We start from the raw sequence: 21,867 nt of genomic DNA on the forward strand, positions 1-21,867 counted from the left end.
ACACTCAATGTACATAAGAAGGTATTGGTTCATGAAGTTTTTAAAATTTTCTACTTATTTACATACTTTAAGAACTGCTTATAACCATTTCCAGAAAATCTGTCTTTATTTGGGAATTAACACTTTTTTGTGGTCACTCCAACTCAAAAAATAATGCAAGGAGTGAAGATATAATGCCTGTACATAAAAATTGATATTACGTATGTACCCCAATGAGCGTTAATACAGTTGGCTCACTGTTTAACGATGTTCTACTAAACAAATTTCTCTATTTAAAGCCGGCTTTTCGTGATCCCAGATGGTCCACTATAGTTTTAAAAGCATTCTATTTGAGGATGCTTTCTACTTAAGGATGATTTTTTGTGGTCCCTTGAAAGTCGTTAAACAGAGAACCAACTCTACTATTCAAATTTTGGCTTTAGTCTCTCCAAGAGGGTGGTAAAATTGAAAACTTTCCTCTTTATGTGTCTGCTACATCTCAAAAAGTACTGCACAAACATGAATCAACATGGCATTAAAACGTAAATTCATATCAAATTTTTCCTTTAATAAATGATCCTTTTGCTTTAATTTTGTATTTACTTTCTTATAATAATGTTGTCCTTGAATACATAGAATTTAGTTCCGTTCTGACAACTCTTCCAAGGTGCCCAATTTTTTATGGCAAAAAGTGTATTTTCAACATTTCAGTGATAATAACGAACAAAATTTGAGGGAAAAACTAAACAACCATCTTTGGCATGTTTTCTCAGGTATCACAGGCAAGCGTTTGATGATTGCAATAAATGTGCCTCTAATCATCCCATTCAGTATTTTCTTCCTCTTTTTCTTTTTTTATTACTCCTACATTCTTTGTCTAGTAGCATTAGCACTATTTTGCATGCTGGGAGAAAAAAACTTAAATTCCCCATGCACTGTGCCGCTTAAAAGAGAAAATGATGACTCGATATAATTGTTGTGGAAATCTCTACTGAAATCTGATCAGAGTAGAAAATGTAATTTGCATGCTATTCTAGGACATGTTCTTTTTATGAAAATACAGTGAAATCCCATTACAGCGAATACCAATCCAACGAAATTTCCATTTCAACGAAATAAGTTTTCAGTCCCAATTTAATTCCCAATACATTATTTGAATTCCATTGCATTGAAGTTCCTGATGCAAAGAATAACATTTGCAGTTCCTTGAAATTTGTTGTGAAGGGATTTCACTGCATATCTTTGTAATGTTGCATCATCTTTGAAAAGCTGAAAACATAGTCACCAGTTAAAATATATTAGTCTCTAATGATGAACAGGCTGCTTTATTTCACAAGAACTGATCTTGGCCACAAAATACTAGTTAAATGATGGAATGAAAAAATAAATAAAAAGCAATTCAATTATTAAAAACATGGAAGCGTTTTAATTTATTTTATGGTAATTGTTGAAGTATTGTTTGCTTTTAAAATTAACTGATGCAAAACATACATTTTCATATTAAAAAATGACTTCAACAGATTAATTTCATTTCAAAGTTATGAGTTTTTTTCATGTGAGAGTTGTTCCCTCTCCACGTTTTCAAAATTATTTTCACGAAAATCATTTGGGCAGATTTTTCTATTCTTTTGTTATAGATATTTTTACCATTAATGTGCAAAATCGCGGTTAGAATTGAAAGTTCTTGTACTGTTATTTTTCTTTTGAATCCATAAATGGCAGACTTGTTATTCATTTACTGAAATTCATTTGTGTAATTTGATTAATGCTCAGCCGTGTTGCACCCTTTCTTTAAAATTGTTACCTTTTAATATTTCAGAAAAATTTGAGAACAACTTCTCGCGATCTCGCAGTTCCAGTACATCCAGTATCAAAGATGTAAATCCTGATGAAGCTAATAATTCAGAGTTTGTAGTTTTTCTTAGATTCTGTGAATCGTATGGTGGAAAAACTGGTGAGTTATTTAGCTTAAGCATTTTTTTTCTTTTTTTTTTTTTTGAAGTTTATGCCATCACATTTCATTTATTTCACACATTTTTAAAATAAAACTTTCACATTTTACAGAAGTCATTGTTTTTGCATATAAACATAATTTTAGGTATGAAGTGGCAATTGACTATTTAAGGAAAACACTTTAAAGTACTAATGAAGTAATATTTAAAGTTATTGAACACTAACAATAAAATATGAATTTGATAATTTTATCAATTGAATTAAGAGCCATTGTAAATGAAAAAAAAAAGAAACTATTATCTTGACTGGAAGAAAATAGTCATTTGGAAAAAGATAGGGTGATAAGAATAAATGTTTAATAACATTATATACCAGGAAATTCCTTTCCATCAAAACTTGATTGTTTTGAAAGGTAGAATAGGGAGAATGTTGACTGTGATGCTAGATATACTTTTTTTCATAGCTCTACTGATGGCAATTTATTTGTTCAACTCGAGCAATTTATTTGTTTAAAAAAGAAAAAAATTATGAAATTCATTTCAAACTTTTGTCTTGTATGCTATTCTCTGTAAAATTGGAGTTTTATACACTGGAAAGTATTTTAGAAAGTGTAACTACAGGGTCCATTATGAAAGTAATGAGCATAATGTTATTGTGACGCGGCAATAGATGGCAGCACGGTAAAACCGGCTGGGAAATATGGTGCGGGATATGCCCTTTCAATGCAGCCAGTCGTCAGTTGCTTTCGAGCAGTGTGAGCGGAGATAAGTGCCTCCGCTTGAAGTATGTTTTCAACTTTTGTAACATAACGCAATGGAGCGTTCGCTTGAACAATGATACGCCATAAAGTTTTGAGTGAGGTTTGGAAAAAATGCAACCGAAACATTCCAGATGCTGCAAGAAGCCTTCAAGGACGATTGCATTTCAAGATCACAGTCTGGGAAGTGGCACAAGGCATTCAAAGAGAGCCAGGAGGAGGTGGCCGACGAACCCCGTTATGGATGTCCCCCCCCCCCGGTGATCCCTCACCACCTTACAGTCCCTACTTAGCTTCATGTGACTTCTTTTTGTTTCCGCAACTCGAGAGAGAGAGAGAGAGAGAGAAGAAAGGAAAACATTGGGGAACCTTGGGAAACATCCAACACCATGTTACAACGTTCCTGAGAGGCATTCCCTTGGAAGAGTTTCAGGGTGCCTTTCAGGCGTAGCAAACACGTCTCCGCAAGTGTATTGATGCAGGAGGAATGTATTTTGAAGAATATTGAACATTTGTACAAATTACGATCAATAAATATATTTTGGCAGTAAATGCTCATTACTTTCATAATGGACCCTGTATAACAGTGTGTATCCCTTTCTATTTTCAGATTCCTGTCCCAGTCCTAGCCTGTGGGTGGGCACGAGCTTAGGATCTGTTCTTGTCTTCCTGCTCATTCTCCCTCCCCCTGGTGATACCAGGCTACTGCAGCCAGTCATCATATCACCCAGTGGTATGTCCAAAATTTGTAGTTTCTTCTATTCCAAAAATGTTACAGAAATAATTCAAAGATGCCTTTTATACTTTCTTGGCTCAAATGTGTCCTGGTTGTTTCTGAAAAGAGAAGAACTTTTAGTATAAAACCATCATGTATTAGCCTTGAATATGTTACTGAGTTTTCTAGAGTTTGATTATAATCTTTTTGGGAATTAGCTTTTGCAATGGATATGCAGTGAACATAATACATCCAAATCTACTTTCATGTTTTGGTTTTGGTGTAATCATAGCCTTAAATGTGTATTTGTACCAATTGTTCAAGAAGAAAGAAAGCATTATTACTTTAAATTTTTGTATTATGAAACTTAGGTTCAAATTTCAATTTTAGTGTTTAATTCAATGAGGTTTGACATCTATTTTCACAATATTTCTCCACAACTTGTCCAACATTTAGTTTCAAGTAGCTGTTTTAGAGGCACAGTTCTCTGCATAAATATATATATTTTTTTAATTTAGTGAAGGAAAAGAGGCTGAACCGAATCAAGCACTGCAACCAGAAGCCTATTGTACTGGTCCCCAAACAGAAGTATTAAAACAGACCAGTAGTTAAAACAAAATTCAGTAAACACCTTATAGAAATCACATGCAATATACCAGACAACCCGGTTATCACATACAGAGACTACAGTTTCGTTCTTATTAGAACTCCTCAGTCTGGATTAGTGAATAACCAAACCGGAGGCAGATGTCATCTCATTGAAGCTGAGAGCGCCAACAAACTGGTTGATAAAATTAATTTATCTCATCAGCGAGGGTCTGCAGCAAATTTGTTTTTATATAGGAGTTTTTTTTTTTTAACTGGACTGCTGCTATTTATTTCTGTGGAAATGAGATATTTCCGGAAACATCACAGCTTTCAACCAAATGACTAAATAAAGAGCACTGAATTTGCAAAATCAGTTGATCATGAAAACAAAAAAAAAACTTTAACAAGGTGTAAAACCTAAACTGATTGAGAGTCCCAAAAAATAGTTTATATGCTTTCTAAAATGCATAGAAAGAGCAAAGATACAAAATGTTATAAAAATCCAAACCTAGGTGTCAAACCACATTTTTTGGTTAATTTTCCATGGCATGAACGAGCCATTGAAATAATGTTACTAAATAAATAAATTACTAAAATAATGAATAAAATGAGTCCAGTTTGGGTTACATATAATAAAACACTTCAAAACTTTCTAAATAATTGAAATATTTTCTTGATGCAAAGGGGATTGAAATCTCAAACAAGACAAGCAATTTCTGGCGATGGACGTGTTTCAATGTTGGCATGTTTCCAAAACATACGTGTATGGCCGAAATTGCTGTGGATGAAGATTGATTGTGAAAGTCCTACAAATTACTCATCAAATTAAACATTGTAAGCTTTCTGCCAAATTATCGTAATTCACGAGAATTTTTCTTTTGTTCTAATTTTAAAAAATTCGCAGAATTTCGGTTCAAGTCTATCTTGAGTTGGAAGATATTTGTAAAAAATCTGCAGTTTCTACAGATTTTCTGCACCGCAGTTTCTGCAGAGTTTTGGCACCGCAGTTTCTGCAGATTTTCGGCACCGCAGTTTCTGCAGATTTTCGGCACTGCTGTTTCTGCAGATTTTCGACACCACTGTTTCTGCAGATTTTTGCCACCACAGTTTCTGCAGATTTTTGCCACCGCAGTTTCTGCAGATATTCCGCACCGCAGTTTCTGCAGATTTTCTGCAGAAAATTTGTCAGTTTTCCTCTCGCATTTGAACAGAATTGTTCTGCAGTTCTGGCATTTTGCTCTGCAACCTACGTCCCAAATTTTGTAGTATTCTGCTTTGGGGGTTGCAAGTTGGATCATTATTGACACCCATTGTAGCAAGGTACCTCTTTAAGATGCAGTGACCAGTAAGAAAACTAATATCCTTCCTAATATAATTTCTATTAAGACTTAAGAGTTCTTTTACCATAATACTAGGACCGCCCCTGTTAATCTCCTTGGTCTGATGTTGCCCATCCAAGTTACACCAGCCAGGATACTGTTTTCGCCTAAAAATATCAAAAACCTAGACTAAAACTATGAGACTAAAACTTGTTAAGCATCTTTTCATCCATAAGCTCTCTTCTTTTGCACTGAAAAAGGCATTCCTTGAAATGCCAAAACATGTGTCTGCAGTTATATGCAAGTTTTGTGCAATAAAACAGTTGTTCTTAATTTTACTTTTAAGTTATTTATTCATTTTGTTATTTGGAACTGTTTTATTCAATAACCAATTATGTAAAAATCAGAAATGTGCTATTTTGGTTGGTGGTAGTTCATGGCCATCTGTCTGAAAGTATAAGAAAAAATTGTCTACCTTCAGCATAATTTCTTTTATTAAATTGGCAAACCAGTGGGTTTCTTTACCAATAATTAAACTGAAAGTCTCTCTGTCTGGATGTCTGTGACGCGCATAGCGCCTAGACCGTTCGGCCGATTTTCATGAAATTTGGCACAAAGTTATTTTGTAGCATGGGGGGTGTGCACCTTGAAGCAATTTTTCAAAAATTCGATTTTGTTCTATTTCAATTTTAAGAACATTTTCCAGAGCAAAATTATCATAAGATGGACAAGTAAATTATGAAATTATCATGACGTGGAACCGTAACATGAGAGAGCGAATGAACATAGCCAATTGGCGAGAAATTCATCATCCATTATTTGTAAATATACAGGCGAACCAAATGACCTTTTAATTTTCTACTACGGGCATAGCCATGCTGGTACTACTAGTTTCCAATAAAGTAACGTAAAGGTTGAACAGAGTCCTCCTAAGCTTTCCCAAAAAAGGTGAAAAAGTTAGTTTAATGTGCTATTTACATGAAACTGGTGTAATGGTTCGTTCTAACTCATTACAGTTTTCATGTATGAATTTCTTTAAACTACCTAATTTTCAAAGCCATTTTCACATACCCAAAAGTTAAAAGGAAAAACTTTCTTTTTTAATGAAGGACTTTTCTCCATCTAAACTCGGGTGCCAGGTCTCCCATGTGGTGGCAATTGTTTCAGAACAAGAATCTTTCAGAAGCCATGTTAAATTGAATTTTCCTGTAAACCCTGAGAAAGTTGTTTGCAGCCTAAAAATTTTCCCTGGTGCTGAGATTGAACTTTCTTTCTTATTCTCTGCTTATCAGTTATGGCTTTTGCATTTATGTTTATTTATTTATTTATTTTTTAATCTTGTTTTTAAATTTTCTTTTTCTGTTTCATTTACATTTCAGGTACAATATATCGTCTTAAAGGTGGAATTATCAATGTTTCTTTCCTTGACTCTTCTGGTAATGTGATTGGTGATTCTAATGATCCTTCAAAGGAGAAAGATAAAGAAGAAAAAAAAATAAGTAATTTTTTTAATTGTCGTTATTATTTTTTCCTCTTTTAATTATGTCCTTCAAATAATAAAAAAGAAAGATTAGCTATTTGCTCTTTTGAGCATATGAAATCTTGTAGTCCAATACAAAGTGAAGTATCTCCAGAATTGGAGATCATCTTGAAAGACAAATTGTTTAAAGCAGTAAAATGCTTCATAAAAGTAGACTGCAAAATAAAATACGAAGGCTTTGATAGATTTGACATTATCTGGGGTGCACAGTGGAGGAGAATTACGCTGAATGTATGGTTTTCTACCACTAACTCTTGTTCTATGTTTTGCTCAACTAACTTTTATGGTTCTAACTTGTTTGAGTTACCATGTTTTAAAACCAGCCTATGCATAATGACTCCTAACAGTTTCATTTATCTGTGTTTTAAAAGGTAATTTTATTCTTTTTTTTTTTTCAGATTCATATAAAACCGTCAGCTATGAGGCACATAAAAATTATTTAGGGTAATGATTATGCAAGAGACATTCTCTTTGATTCCCTCATAATTTGAAATTTTCCCCAAAAAAGTCATTTAAATTTGTGTTCCATCGAGCTATATGTGACTGTTGTGAAGAAGTTAAGAAAATATAGGTAGTGCGAAAACTTTTTATTTGTGATTGAATTTTGCTGAAACAACAAGACAATGCTTTCCCAACTCTTCCGTTATCAGTACTATTTCTAACCAAGGGACGAAAAAGCACTGAAAATCTGCTAGAGAACCAGAAATCTTAAAGAATATTTTGATTGCAAAAAAATTTTTGCAATTTCGAAATGGATGAGGAATGGTTATGATATAAATTGTGTGTATTTTTCATATGAATAACTGTTTTCAGAAAAATTCATTAGTAATATTCTAAATGTTAAAACATTTATAATGAATCTATGCATCTAAATAAAGTACAAACTCATTTATCCAGTAGTGTTTATGTAGTTCACTTTTTGATGTCTTTCAGAACTAACGAGTCGGCCTTCATCGTCTTCCCTGGACCGGAGAGAAAAGCAGTTTGCTGTCTTGACCTCAGAGAGGCGGTCTCATGTTGTCCTGCTCCCCTCTCAAACAGGCGTCTACCGGAACATCATCTCAGATACCTCCTATGCCGTCAAAGCGGATGTCACCTCCCTCAAAGATCTAGGTAATTTTAACGCATGGGATAGTTATATTGCCCGAATCATTTTATTTGTCAGATTTTCTTTTAATGTTGGAAAGATATTTTAATATTTGATTATGAGTGATGAAATTCTGTGGTTAAGCTAATTTCGTATATCTTTTACAGGATCTAGTTTAATATGCTACATTGCAACTGGTCATGTGAATATATATAGTTTACCTAGCTTAAGACAGTTGCATCATGTAGATTTTTTACCTGCGTTGAATATGAGGTAAGCATTTATTTTTAATTTTACTTATCTGGTTATGTTGCTCCGTGTGGATTTACACATTGGGGGCTATTTGCTTGTCAGTCTTAAAGTAATAGTTTCTGAGAAACATGCATTGGGTTATGTTGAAAGTTTTTTACCACTTTTAAAATATTTAAGTTTTAGAATACATTTTTAAAATTATATAGGTGCCACCTGTTCTACAATGGTTTTAAAATAGTTTTAAAGACTTTTAAAGACAATATGCTTTTGTAGCAATATGAACTAAAAAAGTAAAAAACGATTTTTGAATTTAAGGTAAGATAAAATTATTGACCAAGCAATTAACTTTAACATAAAAAAAAACTGTGGGATGCTGTCTATTTACATTTTTGTAAGTAAATAGAAGGAATTTAGGACAATTGATATGCAGGTCCTTCACCTTTTTTTTTTTTTTAGGTCACTTATTTTATCTTACCTCACATTCAAAGTTTACTTTTTACTTTTTTAGTTCATCCTGCTACTAAAGCATGTTATTTAAAGCTATTTTATTTTTCGTTTTTTAGTCTTACTTGTTTCATGAAAGAATATGTATTTAAACAGAACTCAAGATGATCTAATTCATAAAATTACATATCGCTCATTTGGAAGAAGAGTGCCACAATTCGAAGAAATAAAAATTTACAGGAGGAGCATTTGAAATTAAACTCTTCAGGCAATTTGCATTAAGAAAAGTAAGTTTGCTGTGCTCTCCAGTGGTTAGTATTAGAGCAAAAAATCTGTCATTTTCCAAATGAGATAACGTCATTTGAAGCCCTTTAAGCAAAAAATAAGAGAAAATTAAAAATTTTGTATTGTGGCACTCTTTTTCCAAACGAGCAATATGTACAACAGAGTGAATCTTGAAGTCAGGGGGAATACAACTGTCTTTGCTTGACTTCTTTAAATGTCAGGCCTGATAAGCAATATATATTTTTTTAAGTTTATATATTATTTCATACTTCTTAAATGTGTGAAAATCACATTATAATGCTTTAAAAAAAAATTTGATTAATTTTAATGAAGGTATTGTTTAACAATGGCCTCTGTTTCTAATTGAAGGCTCATCTACATTTTAGCTTTAAATTAGCTTAAAACAGTTGTAATTGATGTTTTAGTTACCTTAGAAAATTGGAACAAATACCCTCTTATGCAGAAAATTCAGGGTTCTCTACCGATATATAATGCTAACTAGCAGTATGGGCAGGTAATGCTAAGAATTTAAAGGAAGCCTATTGAATAAAAAAAAAATCCAGGCCCCCTCCTCCCTCCCTTCTGATCTTTTTAATTTTTCTCTAGTTTTTAATTTTAGTGTTGCTCAGCATTCATGACCGTCGGTGAAAGAATTTGAAACATCGAATAAGTAGAAAATGGGGTAGGCAGTACATGCGATAAAGAAATCCAGACTACCACAGTGTGTTCCTTAAACAGAAGTTTGGCACAAGTTTTCTTTTGAAATTTATTTCTCACTAGCAGTACCCGCACAGCAATGCCCATGCTAAGATTTTAAAGGAAGTCCATTGAATAATAGAAATCGACTCCCCCTCCCCCTTCTGATGTGAAATGATCATTTTTCTTCAACTAAAACGCGTACGCATCTTTTCAAAAAAAGCCTATTGAAATCTCTTTGGAATTTAAAACTATTTGCCAAAATACATAAAAAGATTAACAGTAGCTTTAAAACTAGAAATAATCCTTCTACTATATAGTTCATCGCTTAACGCGCCAAGCAACCACGCTACCGTAACCCTGCCCTTTAGCGAGTGAAGTGGGTTTTTTCTGCATTTAAAGTGTTTTGCCAAATAAACAATACCATAATAAAAACATTATAAAGAACAATCACAATTGAATAATATGACAAATAAAATTATTTACTTAGATAAGTAACTATCTTCAACTATAAGAACAGAAACAAACATTGAAGAAATAAGGAAAACAAAACCCATTAGAAAAATCCTACAAAATAAAATTATGTACCTGACTATCGAAGAAAAACTCATTCAAAATTCAGTTTGCTGACCCACAATAGCATGGCTGACCACATGTCTGATCGGCTCAGCAGGGTTCCTCGCAGCTATTGACACTGGGCCAGCTCCCTCTCAATGAGTTAACTTACCCTGGCATCTATTAGGAATTCATAGAACTGAACAGTTAATTAAACACAAAAAGAATTTTTCAATTCAAACCATTAGTTCTTGAGATTAGAGCATTCAAACTCTTCAGCTTTATATTTATTAGAAGAGATATATTTCAGAATTTTTTTCGCCCTCATGTTTTAGAGGATTCATGCAAAAATGTTACTTGAAATTAGAATAAGCAAAAACTAAATTGTTAATTAATTTGATTATAGAATATTGTATTGTCATCAAGACTGAGCTCGCATACCAAAGTTCAAAGGAATCTAATCACAGGAAGTGGGTGAATATTGAATTGCAAGATTCTGACACATACATGGATAGATAAATACATACATACAAAGATACAGGTGATGCTAATAAAAGCATTTTTTAAAGGTTGAGAACCACTTGGGTTGACCATCTCAACCAAGTTTCAGCAACTTTTAATGTTTTATCAACGGCACATATATCCATAAACTGTCCTGACCATTCTCTTGATTTCTCTAATAAATTTTCATGAAAACAGAAACGTTCCTTTTATTTTTTCCTTTGCATTTATTTGTACTATTCTTGTAGGTAATTTATATTTGACTACCTGTGGTGGCAGTTTTAGAGAAGAACTTCTTAACTAGTTATGATTTGTTTCACTTTGTCAAGACAAGATGCTTTATTATTAGTAAAGACTGCTTCATTTTTGTGAAGATAATTTAACTATTTGACTTGGGACCTTTGAATAGGAGACTCATACTGGTATCTAGAAATACTGATATAGAATGATAGAATGTTTCTGATGTGTATGCTGTTTTCTTTCATTCCAACACATTAAGCACAGAGTAACAATGTTTTTTTTTTACTTAGTTAAAACAGTTGTATAAAATAAAGTTTTTAAACCACTGTTTGAAATCACGTTATTTAGTTCATATGTAACATTGAAAGTAGGTATACATTTTACGAGGTGACACCATCTTTTGCTATGTAGACTAGTACTGGGAGTGCCACTACTCAAGTGATAATCTTTTGTTATTTCTGCGACATTTCATTATTACAAGAAATAGAAACATTGTGTTCTTAGGCATTATAAATTGTCCTTTCAACCAGATTTTACTGTGTTTGATTGAATTTCTAAATTAATTTCTTATTTTGCTTATAGGAATTTTTCAAGAATGGCTCGAACATTTTGCATTAGTGTGAATGGTCATGGTTTATATCTTTCTTCTCCATCAGAGGTTCAGAAGTTCAACCTTGCTGCATCATTTGGGTACTTTGTTTTTTGTTTTAGGTTTTTTTCCCTTTATTTTTCCAATATGCTTATTCAATTAGTGACACGGAAAACAAAAAGAACAATCAGAGATTTGATCTAAATGCTTAAAAGTGATTATATTCTAAAAATGAGTTCATGTTAAGCCTTAGAATATATTAGTTTTTTTCTTTTCGAAATGAAACATTTTATTCCATAATTTTTTTTAAATGAGTTCAAAACTTGATTTTCTTTCTTCGATATGGAATAGCACCTGCATGATGAAATTTTGATGTTATTGCTACCAGTTTTCCTCCAAAATAGTTCTTGTTTATGAGTACAATTTTTATTTATATTTCTAATTTTTGAATTAACCAGTTTGATTTAACTTGTTTCTTTTGCCGCACAAGAAATGTGTTCTATGACAAGAAAGATAAATATAAAAACTGTATCACATTTAAATAATAAGAAATTAATTAAAATGAAACTCATGCTATAATGAAACCCTAAAAGCACCAAGTGTTCTGGTTAAATTTGTCTGAAAATTTTAATTTATCTCTCTCTCTCTTTTCTTTTTCTTTTACAGCTGTAATTAAAGTATTGCCTGAAAATATTTTCAATGTTTGTTTTTTTTAATTTTAGTTACTATTATTATTAAGTGAAAAGGGTAGCACTGTATTTTGCCTTTCCAAAAAAAATTGTCTAAAATCATTCATATTTGATGTTTAAAAGTATGAATAATTACTGTACTTTGTATACCAAGCTTAGTTTTGTTGCATGCATTTATGTGTCATAGTATTTTGAAACCTCATGTTTTCTTAACATGTTAAAATTCCTGTTTTAATGTGAGATTTGCTAAAAAAAGTCTCACACACACAAGTATGATTTTTAAAAAAAATTTCCCCCAGAAACTTGCTCCAGGACATGATGGGCACTTTGTTTCTCACGAAAGAAATGCCAGAACCTCCAAAGCAAGGATTTTTCAAAGGTCTTTTTGGAGGAGGACCAAGTATATTGGACAAAGAAGAACTATGTAATTGTTTTTTATATATATTTTACTTATACATCAGCTTTTCCTCTTTTTTCCCCTTTTCAAAATATTTAGATATTAAGAATCATTCTACAAATAACAATGTTGGTTTTTACCCTGAGGAAAAATAACCAAAGGTCAAGGATTAACCTTACTATATAAATTTCCAATTGATAATATTGTTGCTCTTCTCATTCAAAGTTTTATTTTTTATACATTTGAATAAAAATTGTTGATTTTAAAAATTAAGTAAAAACATATTGAATCTGCAACTATCAGATGTGTTATTTTAACATGAGGCCATTTTTAAATTTTGTAAGCTTTGTCTGATTGAAAAAAGTAGAAATTTTTTTTAAGTTGATTATAATATATACACTAAAGCGACAAAAGTCATTGGACAGTGAAAAAAGTAGAAATTATTTTAAAGTTGATTATAATGTATACACTAAAGCGACAAAAGTCATTGGACAGCAGAAAGCAAATATAAAGCTACTAATAGCATAACACAGAAAATGCATAAATGAGTAGCTCATTGGTAGGATTTTCATTCGTACTCGAGTGGTTCATTTAAAAAGGTTTCTAACCTGATTATGACATTACGCCAGGACTCTACAGACTTCGAGCTTAAAATGATAGTTGGAGTTAGGGGTGCAAAAAATTACTGTTTAAAACTGTTTGAAGCATTCAACATTCTAAGATTCTCAACGTCAAAAGAGTGTTAAAAATACCTAATTTCAGTCATAGCTGACAGGGCTGTCACTGCCGACTAAAAAAGCGACTATTTTGAAGAGTTGCAGACTATGACGACTATTTTTGCCTAAAATATGACAAAAGCAACTATTTTGTAAAAAAAAACTTCTGCTATTTCAGCCGAAAAGCGACTAAAATGTAAAAAATATGACATGTAAAAAAATGGAAATTAAAAAAAAAAGAAGTTTCAGCTTCAAGTATCATCTGCTGAACTTGTTGAACTTCAAACTTACTCTGGTCTGCCAAATTAAGGGAAATGTCGCTAATTAATTACCATTACAATTATATGGATGCTAATTAGGGACTCAAATACCAATTAATCGGCTGTTGATAATCGACCGAATGATCCTAATGATTATTTTTAATACTTCCAATTCCTCCATCATATTTTTCTCTAACAATTTCGACTTCAGAAATAGTTAATAGTTTATTTCTAAGAAACTGTTTATTTTTCTCCAGTTTCCCAAAATAACTTTAAAATTTCATCCAATTTCTTTGAGAGACTTTTCATATTGTTCACTAAACTACATTACGTTAATGAGACATGAAAATTAAAAAATATTAGGGTAATGATAACAATTATGTATGTACTCATTTGTTACTTTAATCAAATAATATTTAATAATAATTAGTTTTTTGTTGAATCGAAAATTAATAATTTAGAACAGTGTTTCATTCAGTTTTACGCACTTTGTTTTTTCTCTGTACACTTTCATAATACATGGTATAGTGATGTTTCCAGAACATTAGGTATTTATTGTCAACAAATGTATTAATCATAGTTTCTTGTTGAAGATATGCTTAAAAAGTATTTTGGAAAATATTTTTTCATTTGACGGAAATTGGCCGATTATAAATAATCAGCAAAGTGGCCGATTATGGCTGATTAATAGCACATCCCTAATTAATACGATTTAAAAATAATAGGATACTATTTAAGATACTATTTTCCTTGTTTGGCGACTATTTTGCAGACTATTTTTCATTTAAGACGCTACTAAAACGACTATTTTGAGGACCGTAGCTCAGTGACAGCCCTGAGCTGACTGCCTGCACTTAATGACTGTTACACATGGCATGTGCGTAGAATTGTCAGGGTTCACAGACAAGGAACATTACATGAAATAACCACAGAAATCAATGTGGGACATACAACGGATGTGTCCGCTGGAACAGAGTAGCAAAATTTGACTCTATTGACCTATGGCAGTAGAAGTGTGACTCAAGTGCCTTCACAACCAGAAAGACATCTCTTGTAGCACCTCTGTTGGGCTTGTAACTAATCATTGGAACTGAGATGACTGGAAACCTTGGCTTGATCAGTTGAGTCACGTTCTTAGCTCATAAAATCTTACGGTAGCGTTTGAGAGTGGTACAGAATCCATGAAGCTATGAACTCAAATTGACAACAAGGCACTGTGCAACCAGGTGTTGATTCTATAAGTGTGTGGGCTGTTTTGCAAGTCATAGACTTAGTCCTTTTAGTGCCATGTCAACCTGCCCCAAATAATCTCAATTTACTGGGAAAACATTTTGGACAGTCCCAGCAAATCATTTAGCCCCCTGGATCACCCATCATGAATTCCATCAATTATTTATGAATCATAACCGACACTTCAGCTTATGCACAAAGTCCTTCAACAGCAACATTTTCACAATTATGGATGTCTAATTCTCTATAGTGGTAACTTGGTGCAATATTTTTGTAAAGGACTTCCAACAACTGGTTGAGTCATTGCCACATCGAGTTCTTGTGTTTCGCCGAGCAAAAAGAGGTCTGGCACAATATTAGGAGGTATCCCATGACTTTTGTCACCTCAGAGTAAGTTAAAAGTTGGGGTATGGAATTAGGGCTTACAAAAGGAAATAAAAAGCTTGATGTTTTGCACTTAGCTTCATAGAAGTTGTAAAGTTTTTAAAATTTATGCACCTCTTCAATTCAAAAGATCTCATACTAATAACTCTTTGTGTCCCTGAATCTTATCAAAATGCAATAAAAGATATAATGTTTTTGGGATTTTTGACTCATAACATTGTGGTTTTAGTTGGAGAGGCCAGCGGTAAAAGCTCAAAAACTGTTGCACGCCATTATCCTGGGGGAACTGTGGAGCAGGTCAAGGCTCAAAGCTCCTCTTTAGCTGGTGATGTCCTTAGGGCAAGACAGGTAATTATGATCCTATTTGTTCTCCTTCTCCCCCCCCCTTAACAGTTTGAAGTGAGTCTTCAATTTTCTAAGTTTACTGATACATTATTCATTGAAATTCACCAGTTCTGTGCTCTTAATATTGCAAGAATTATTTCTAAAATTTCTTCGGTATTTTGAGGATTTTATCTGTGTTCCAGGCACTCAACGAGAGGGGTGAACAACTAGGCAAACTGGAGGACACAACAGTCCACATGATGACCGAAGCCGAGATCCTTTCCGACAAGTCCCAGCAACTCTTGCTCAAGTACAGAGACAAAAAGTGGTACCAGCTCTGACTCTTCCTCGCCTCCGGTAGGGATCGCTAGACGAGGCGTTTTTGGAGATGTTTTTTAAAAAAATGCTGCGACTCTCTAGTTGTGATTGTGTGGCCATGCAGAGAGATATATCATGCACCTAAAATATTAATGTTGGTGAAATATGTTCTATACATAAATATAGGGAAAGCAGTGACTCTGTTTAAACTATGTGTCGAAACAGGTAAATTTGTCGTCTTTCATATTTTCCCGGTTCGATTGGAAATCGAGTCCGACGGCTCAGAAAATTAAAATTCGCGTCGGAATTTAGCATCCGTTGAGCACTTGTTATATCATTAACACACACCACATATAAATATATACATACATATATATATATATTATATATATATACTGTTATTTTTTATTTATTTGAAGAAAAAAAAGGCACTTATCTGGAAGCACCTCTAGCACTTTTGTTTGTTGTCGTCTACTTTGTATTATACTGAAGTTATTTGTGTTTCTTTTAGAGGTGCTCAGGGAAAAAGTGTAGTCTATTACCATGTTTTGTGTCTGTCGTCAAAAGCCTTCGAATACTGCACATGTGTAACAGGCATGTAGTCTGAATTTGGATGAAACAATCCACAAGGAAAATTGCATCTGATCTTTGATTTTAAAAGAATATTTTCTGCATCGTATAATTGTGATGAATGTTTAACAATGAAAAGAAAATGCTATGCATGATGCATGCAAGTTTCAGAATTTGTTAATTTCCTTCAATGATTTGTGTCTCCATTTTTTATTTCAAGTACATACTTTCAAATACATATATATTTTGTAAATTTAGCTATGACCAAAAAATAAGTTAAGGAATTAATAAACATTTCCAAAATATGAAAATTGTCTTTTCTTTTTTTTATCATGTATTTATGTTATTAAAATACCAAAGACTTTGGTATTTTAATGACATAATTGTATGACATCTGCCCTTCATTGTCTCCACTGAAATTTTGAATCTCTGTACAGACTGCTTTGTAGTTGCATTGCCATCTGGATTAAAATATACTAATTAATGATTTATGTGGCAATTGCAATTTGATTTACCTGGAATTCAGAATGTATTTTTCTTCTGAAATTTTGATTAACAGATGTGTTTAAATTGCCTTTGATGTTACGTTATGGCTTAATCTGAAATGCATTTTCATTCCTGTCTTTATGATTGCATATCCATAAAATTATATTTTATTCTATTTAATTACATTAACAATTTAAATTAATTGCATATTTAGGTTTCCTTGACTGCCAATCTCGCATCACCTATTAAAATTTTCAATGTTTTATCGTTAGTTTGAAATGGCTAGCTTCTTTGGCTGTAGCACACTGTAGACTTTTGCAGAAATACTATGTTCAATGTTTTACTAGCTGTTCAGAAGCTTTCCTCCTCGATATATATCATTAAAAAGAATTATTGATTGGTATTTTGTTTTGAAAAACATAAGTTGAAGCAAACAAGAAATATATGTATGCATGCCTTTCTGGCTACACTTTTGAATTATTCCAAGATTTGCTCATGTTACAGTGTTATTTTTGGCAAATCTCTGCTTAGCATATTGTTTCAGTAGTTTGGAAATCATTTTTCTAGTACAATATGTTAGTGTTTCACAATTTTTGTGCATTCTGCTTTGGACTGATCACTTTTATAAAAATTTCCCTGTATTATTCTAATACTTTTGTCATTAATGTTTTTTTTTTCTTTTTTTGTTCTTCTGTGTCTGTATTAGTCTTTTAAAAAGGTTTTCTTAACTATATGTTTGCTGTACACATCTAGATGCAATTGAAGCTCATATGTTACAAAACGGGCTGTCCAATCCCTCATGACCATGAGTTATTTGTGTTTATAAATATAATATTGATTTCCAACTGTTTAGGGTAACAAAACACAAGTCTTTGTTAAATAGGGTTCTTAATGATGTAGTAATTAACTCAACCTTATTAACTCCTACAAGGGAAATATCAATCGAAGAACATCTAAAACCATGGGAAAGTGTTATCTGTTATTAATTTGAGAGTTCAAGCATCTAGCTATAGCCCGGCTATGACATCAGTAGTTGTAGCGAAGCTGCTCTTATACACTTGTGGTTCTACCTTAGTCCCAGCTTAGGACAGTAACTATCAGCTTAAACTAAGAGTGTTAAATTCAGTGGTGATCATTTTTTCTCAAAGTAATGCGTATGACAAACAGTAAATCTTTTGTTGACCACAAAATTCAGAAAAAAAAATATATATATATATATATAAGCATTCAAGATTGATTTTACTTTAGCATGCCTTTCATTCACCTTGTGATTGCTAGATAGCTTATTTTACATAATTAGGGAAAACATAGAGAATGTCTGAAACCAAAAGATCCACTGTCAGAAGATCCATAGCCAGTAGGTCAGACGGACATAGGATTTGAAACCAAAAGGTCCGAAAGACAGTATTCATGAACATAAGACCAGTGGTGTTGTCAAAGGAGGATGCAGTGAGGTGGCACCCCTCCCGCCTCCCCTATGTTTAACACTGCTGCCTTTATAATTTTAACACATCTTATGTTCGTGTCTGCTATTGCCCCTCCACATTTTTCTCAAAGACTGCACCACTTTTGAACTGACAGGAGATATTTAAATAGAATGAGAAAACTTCAGTTAGTCAAGCTTTCCTTCCAAAAGTGATTCAATTTTTTCGCTACAGATGTTTTTCACTTGGTTCAAAATTGAGTGTTTTTTTTTTTTTTTTGGTCAAAGTCATTTATTATTTAAAGTTATCCACTTTCCCATTATTTTATATGTATAATCTAAATTTTTGTTACATTGGGGCTTAAACCAATAATTTAAATTATTTTAGCTCTTAGTTGTACTTCTGTCATTAACCTAATTTAACCAATCATCCAACCAGATAGCAATTCTGCTAGGAGTTTGGACGTCCGTTAATGTTATTAGGGATTCATGATACATTAACAGCATACTATTCTGCCAATAATGTTCCCTAACTGCATTTACAAAATGATGTAAGGAGCATCAAAAATACAAATTTAATTTAAATCTAAGATATAAAGCACCACTGCCAGGAATTTTCCTGTAGGGATTACTGACAGAGCTTCATGTATATACAAGTATATTGGCGTACTCGAATTGTCAATATGGCTTCAGTCCAAGTGTGGTGCACCTCTAGTATGAAAATCTGCTTATATGATAGCTTAATATTTTTTTGCATTGGTTTAAAAAATTTGCTGCATCATCCATTGAGTAAAATAATGTTTGGATATTTAAATTAATCTTTAGTGTTAACTTAACTGTTAATTATTTATGAAAAGGATCTCGGGGAAATGAGAATTGCTACAAAAGGGGAAAATGTTCATTATTGCTATTCTTTTTCAAAAAAAAAAAAAAAAACCCTCAAACATGTCAGGGGTTTTTTTTTTTTTTTTTTTTGGGGGGGGGGACTTGAATTTGGTAAAAAATGGTTTTGACCAAAAAAAAACGAAAATATTTGCTGATTGAAATGCTATCACTACGAAAATAAATTTAAGGATTAGAGTATTCACAAGTTTGGTAGTCCATTGCACTACATTTTTGGGAGCCCTCTTTGTTTATCATAGAACTATGTAAAATATTTATCATGTGCATTTTCGGATTCCTTTGGAAACTCTTATGATGGAGGGGTGGCTGTAACAATTCAAAAAGATGGTCAATAAACCATTGGAATAGGGGACATTTATCATACTCTACAGTATCTTATTAATAATTGCTAAACAATTTTGGTTATTTGGTTTATCTAATTAAATACCTTAATCAAGTTTTTAGATGCCCAATAAAGTATTTTTATAATGAATTTTATGAAATGAGATTAAAAAGCTGAAATACTTCCATTTCGTGCGATAGACCACATAATTTGTGTTATGTAGCTGTGATACAAACTATCCAGACTGTGTAACTCATGGTCAGTAAGTTGGACATCCCCATTTTAGAGTATATCATTAAAAAGGTGAAGTGTATCATAAAGTTGTTAAATTACTTCAGAAGTTGTCACTCAGAATTCTACCACATGGATGCTGTGTTTGAGCACTCACACAGAAAGGATTATATATAATCTGTATATATACATATAAGAATTATATCACCCGATGGAATTCCTAAATCTTTTTATTCGGGTGTTCTTCGTTCGACACATTTCGCTCTGATCACGTTCGGAGAAAAAGGGGAAATTCAAAACGATTCTATTTAAAAACTGCTGCAGAATTGAACAAACTGTGACAAGAAAAGTGACATTGTAGGAGAGCTGTCTGTTATTGATGTTTTTATTGATGAACCAAAGCTTAAGAATAAAATCTAATGTTTTCATATTTGTTGAGACTCATTTATGTTTTTCAGTCAGTTCAAGCGTGATCTTTTGGAATTGTAACATCCATCTTACGAGAGAAAGTATAATGACCCTTGAAACAAGAAATAATGTGTAATTGCGCAAATGTTGAAGATTACTGCAAACACTTATTTCGGGTTTACAAGAAACACCTTTTTCGGCAGGGCCAAATTTAGCTCCAAGCCGCCTTTGGCAGATTTGAAATCTGCCCCCCCCCCCCCTAATAGAAGCAAAAACTCAAAAACATGCAAAAAATGTTTCAAAAATTTAAACTCAAGCTTATGAAGAAATGATGATGTTTCGCATTCAGGGGTGCCCGTGTGAGAGGTCACAGTGATCTCTCTAAAAATTCCTTATTCGAAAAACTTTGCTGACGATTCGAAAAATTTGGAGATGATATTGCAACATACTATGTTTTTTTAATTTAAAAATTGTTTTTTAATGATACCTAACGTTCTTTCTCATTAATTATGTACGTATGCATGATATGCATGTAAGCAGGGGCGGCAAATAGGGGAGTCAAGAGGAGGCGGTCGCACCCCCAAATTTTTTGAGAGGAGTGATAAAAAATGAGCAAGTTCAATTTATGTAAATCGCAAAACAATGTTCATGAAAATAGAATCTTGCTGGTTCTCCGTTATTATTTATGAAACTTGACCCATTTCCAAACATGAGCAAGTGTTTTCTGTTTTTTTTTTTTTTTTTTTGAATGATTTATTAGAAATTCATCAATCCTTTACTGACCTTTTCAGAACAGAAAAAAACTGATGAAGAATCATGGCTAATTTTAACTAAAGACGTAATTTCCTCACATAGGCCAAGTATTTCATTCTTGTGTGCTCTGTGTAATTATGATTATGAGGCCCGTGCAGCGGTGTGGCTGCATGATTTTTGCAAGAAAATGCCTTGGTATTTTACATTCATTGTTATGCTCATATTTTAAGTGTGTCTAATGAGTGTTCACCACCATTTTCTTTTTTCAGAAACACATTTCAGCTACTCAATGCATAGTATGAGTTCATATTATACTTCTTAAAAATACATACTATTGTTGAAAAAAGTATCTCACATCAACAAATATCTTTCCTGCGGGCTCTTTAACTATGCAATCTCGAAGTGACACAAGAGGGTCTTCAAGAGACAACACAAGGTGGTCTTTTAAACCATAAAGACCCTCCTTGATAATTTCAAAGCAGTGATTTTGGAAAACGAGTCTTTCAATAGTGAAAAAGCTACTGAGCTTTAACGCGTCTTTGTTTGAATGCTTATTCGCTTTGTTTGTATTGTGGAGAGTTTTTGAACAATGCCTTACTCTATCAAAACATCTTCAATCAACTAAAATTAATTTTTGGAATGTTCAAGCTTCAGTTAAAGCTACAACTGAAACTATTAATAAATTTCACGCAGATGTATATTTCAACCAAGCGTGGATCATTTCAAAAAAATTCTTACTCCAAAATAATTTTTTAAAAACTCAAAGAATATTCAAATGACTTAAGAAGAGATGACCAAAATGCATATTGATTTAACATATTGTACAAAATAATAGAATCAGTTTCTAAAAAATTTAGCACAAGAATTTGATGATAAATATTTTCCTGTATTGTAAGGTCTCTGTTATCTGGATTTGATATTGATGTCAAAAAATTAAATGTTTCAATTTTGAG

The 21,867-nt window shown here is 32.6% G+C and overlaps 1 protein-coding gene across 2 annotated transcripts in view; it reads left to right on the plus strand.

The window, feature by feature from the left end:
• The window catches only part of LOC129234146 (syntaxin-binding protein 5-like), a 217,790-nt gene extending 197,607 nt beyond the window's left edge, over positions 1–20,183 (plus strand). For both annotated transcript variants that reach the window (XM_054868044.1, XM_054868045.1), the window contains exons 21-29: positions 1,799–1,933; positions 3,300–3,422; positions 6,691–6,810; positions 7,785–7,964; positions 8,106–8,211; positions 11,494–11,601; positions 12,489–12,613; positions 15,406–15,524; positions 15,704–20,183. In XM_054868044.1, the coding sequence (XP_054724019.1) occupies positions 1,799–1,933; positions 3,300–3,422; positions 6,691–6,810; positions 7,785–7,964; positions 8,106–8,211; positions 11,494–11,601; positions 12,489–12,613; positions 15,406–15,524; positions 15,704–15,841 (1,154 nt within the window). In that variant the 3' untranslated portion in view covers positions 15,842–20,183. The remainder of the gene's footprint in view (positions 1–1,798; positions 1,934–3,299; positions 3,423–6,690; positions 6,811–7,784; positions 7,965–8,105; positions 8,212–11,493; positions 11,602–12,488; positions 12,614–15,405; positions 15,525–15,703) is intronic.
• Positions 20,184–21,867: the final 1,684 nt, after the last annotated feature.

Source organism: Uloborus diversus, chromosome 1 (assembly GCF_026930045.1).
Source record: "Uloborus diversus isolate 005 chromosome 1, Udiv.v.3.1, whole genome shotgun sequence".
Taxonomy (NCBI): Eukaryota; Metazoa; Arthropoda; class Arachnida; order Araneae; family Uloboridae; genus Uloborus; species Uloborus diversus.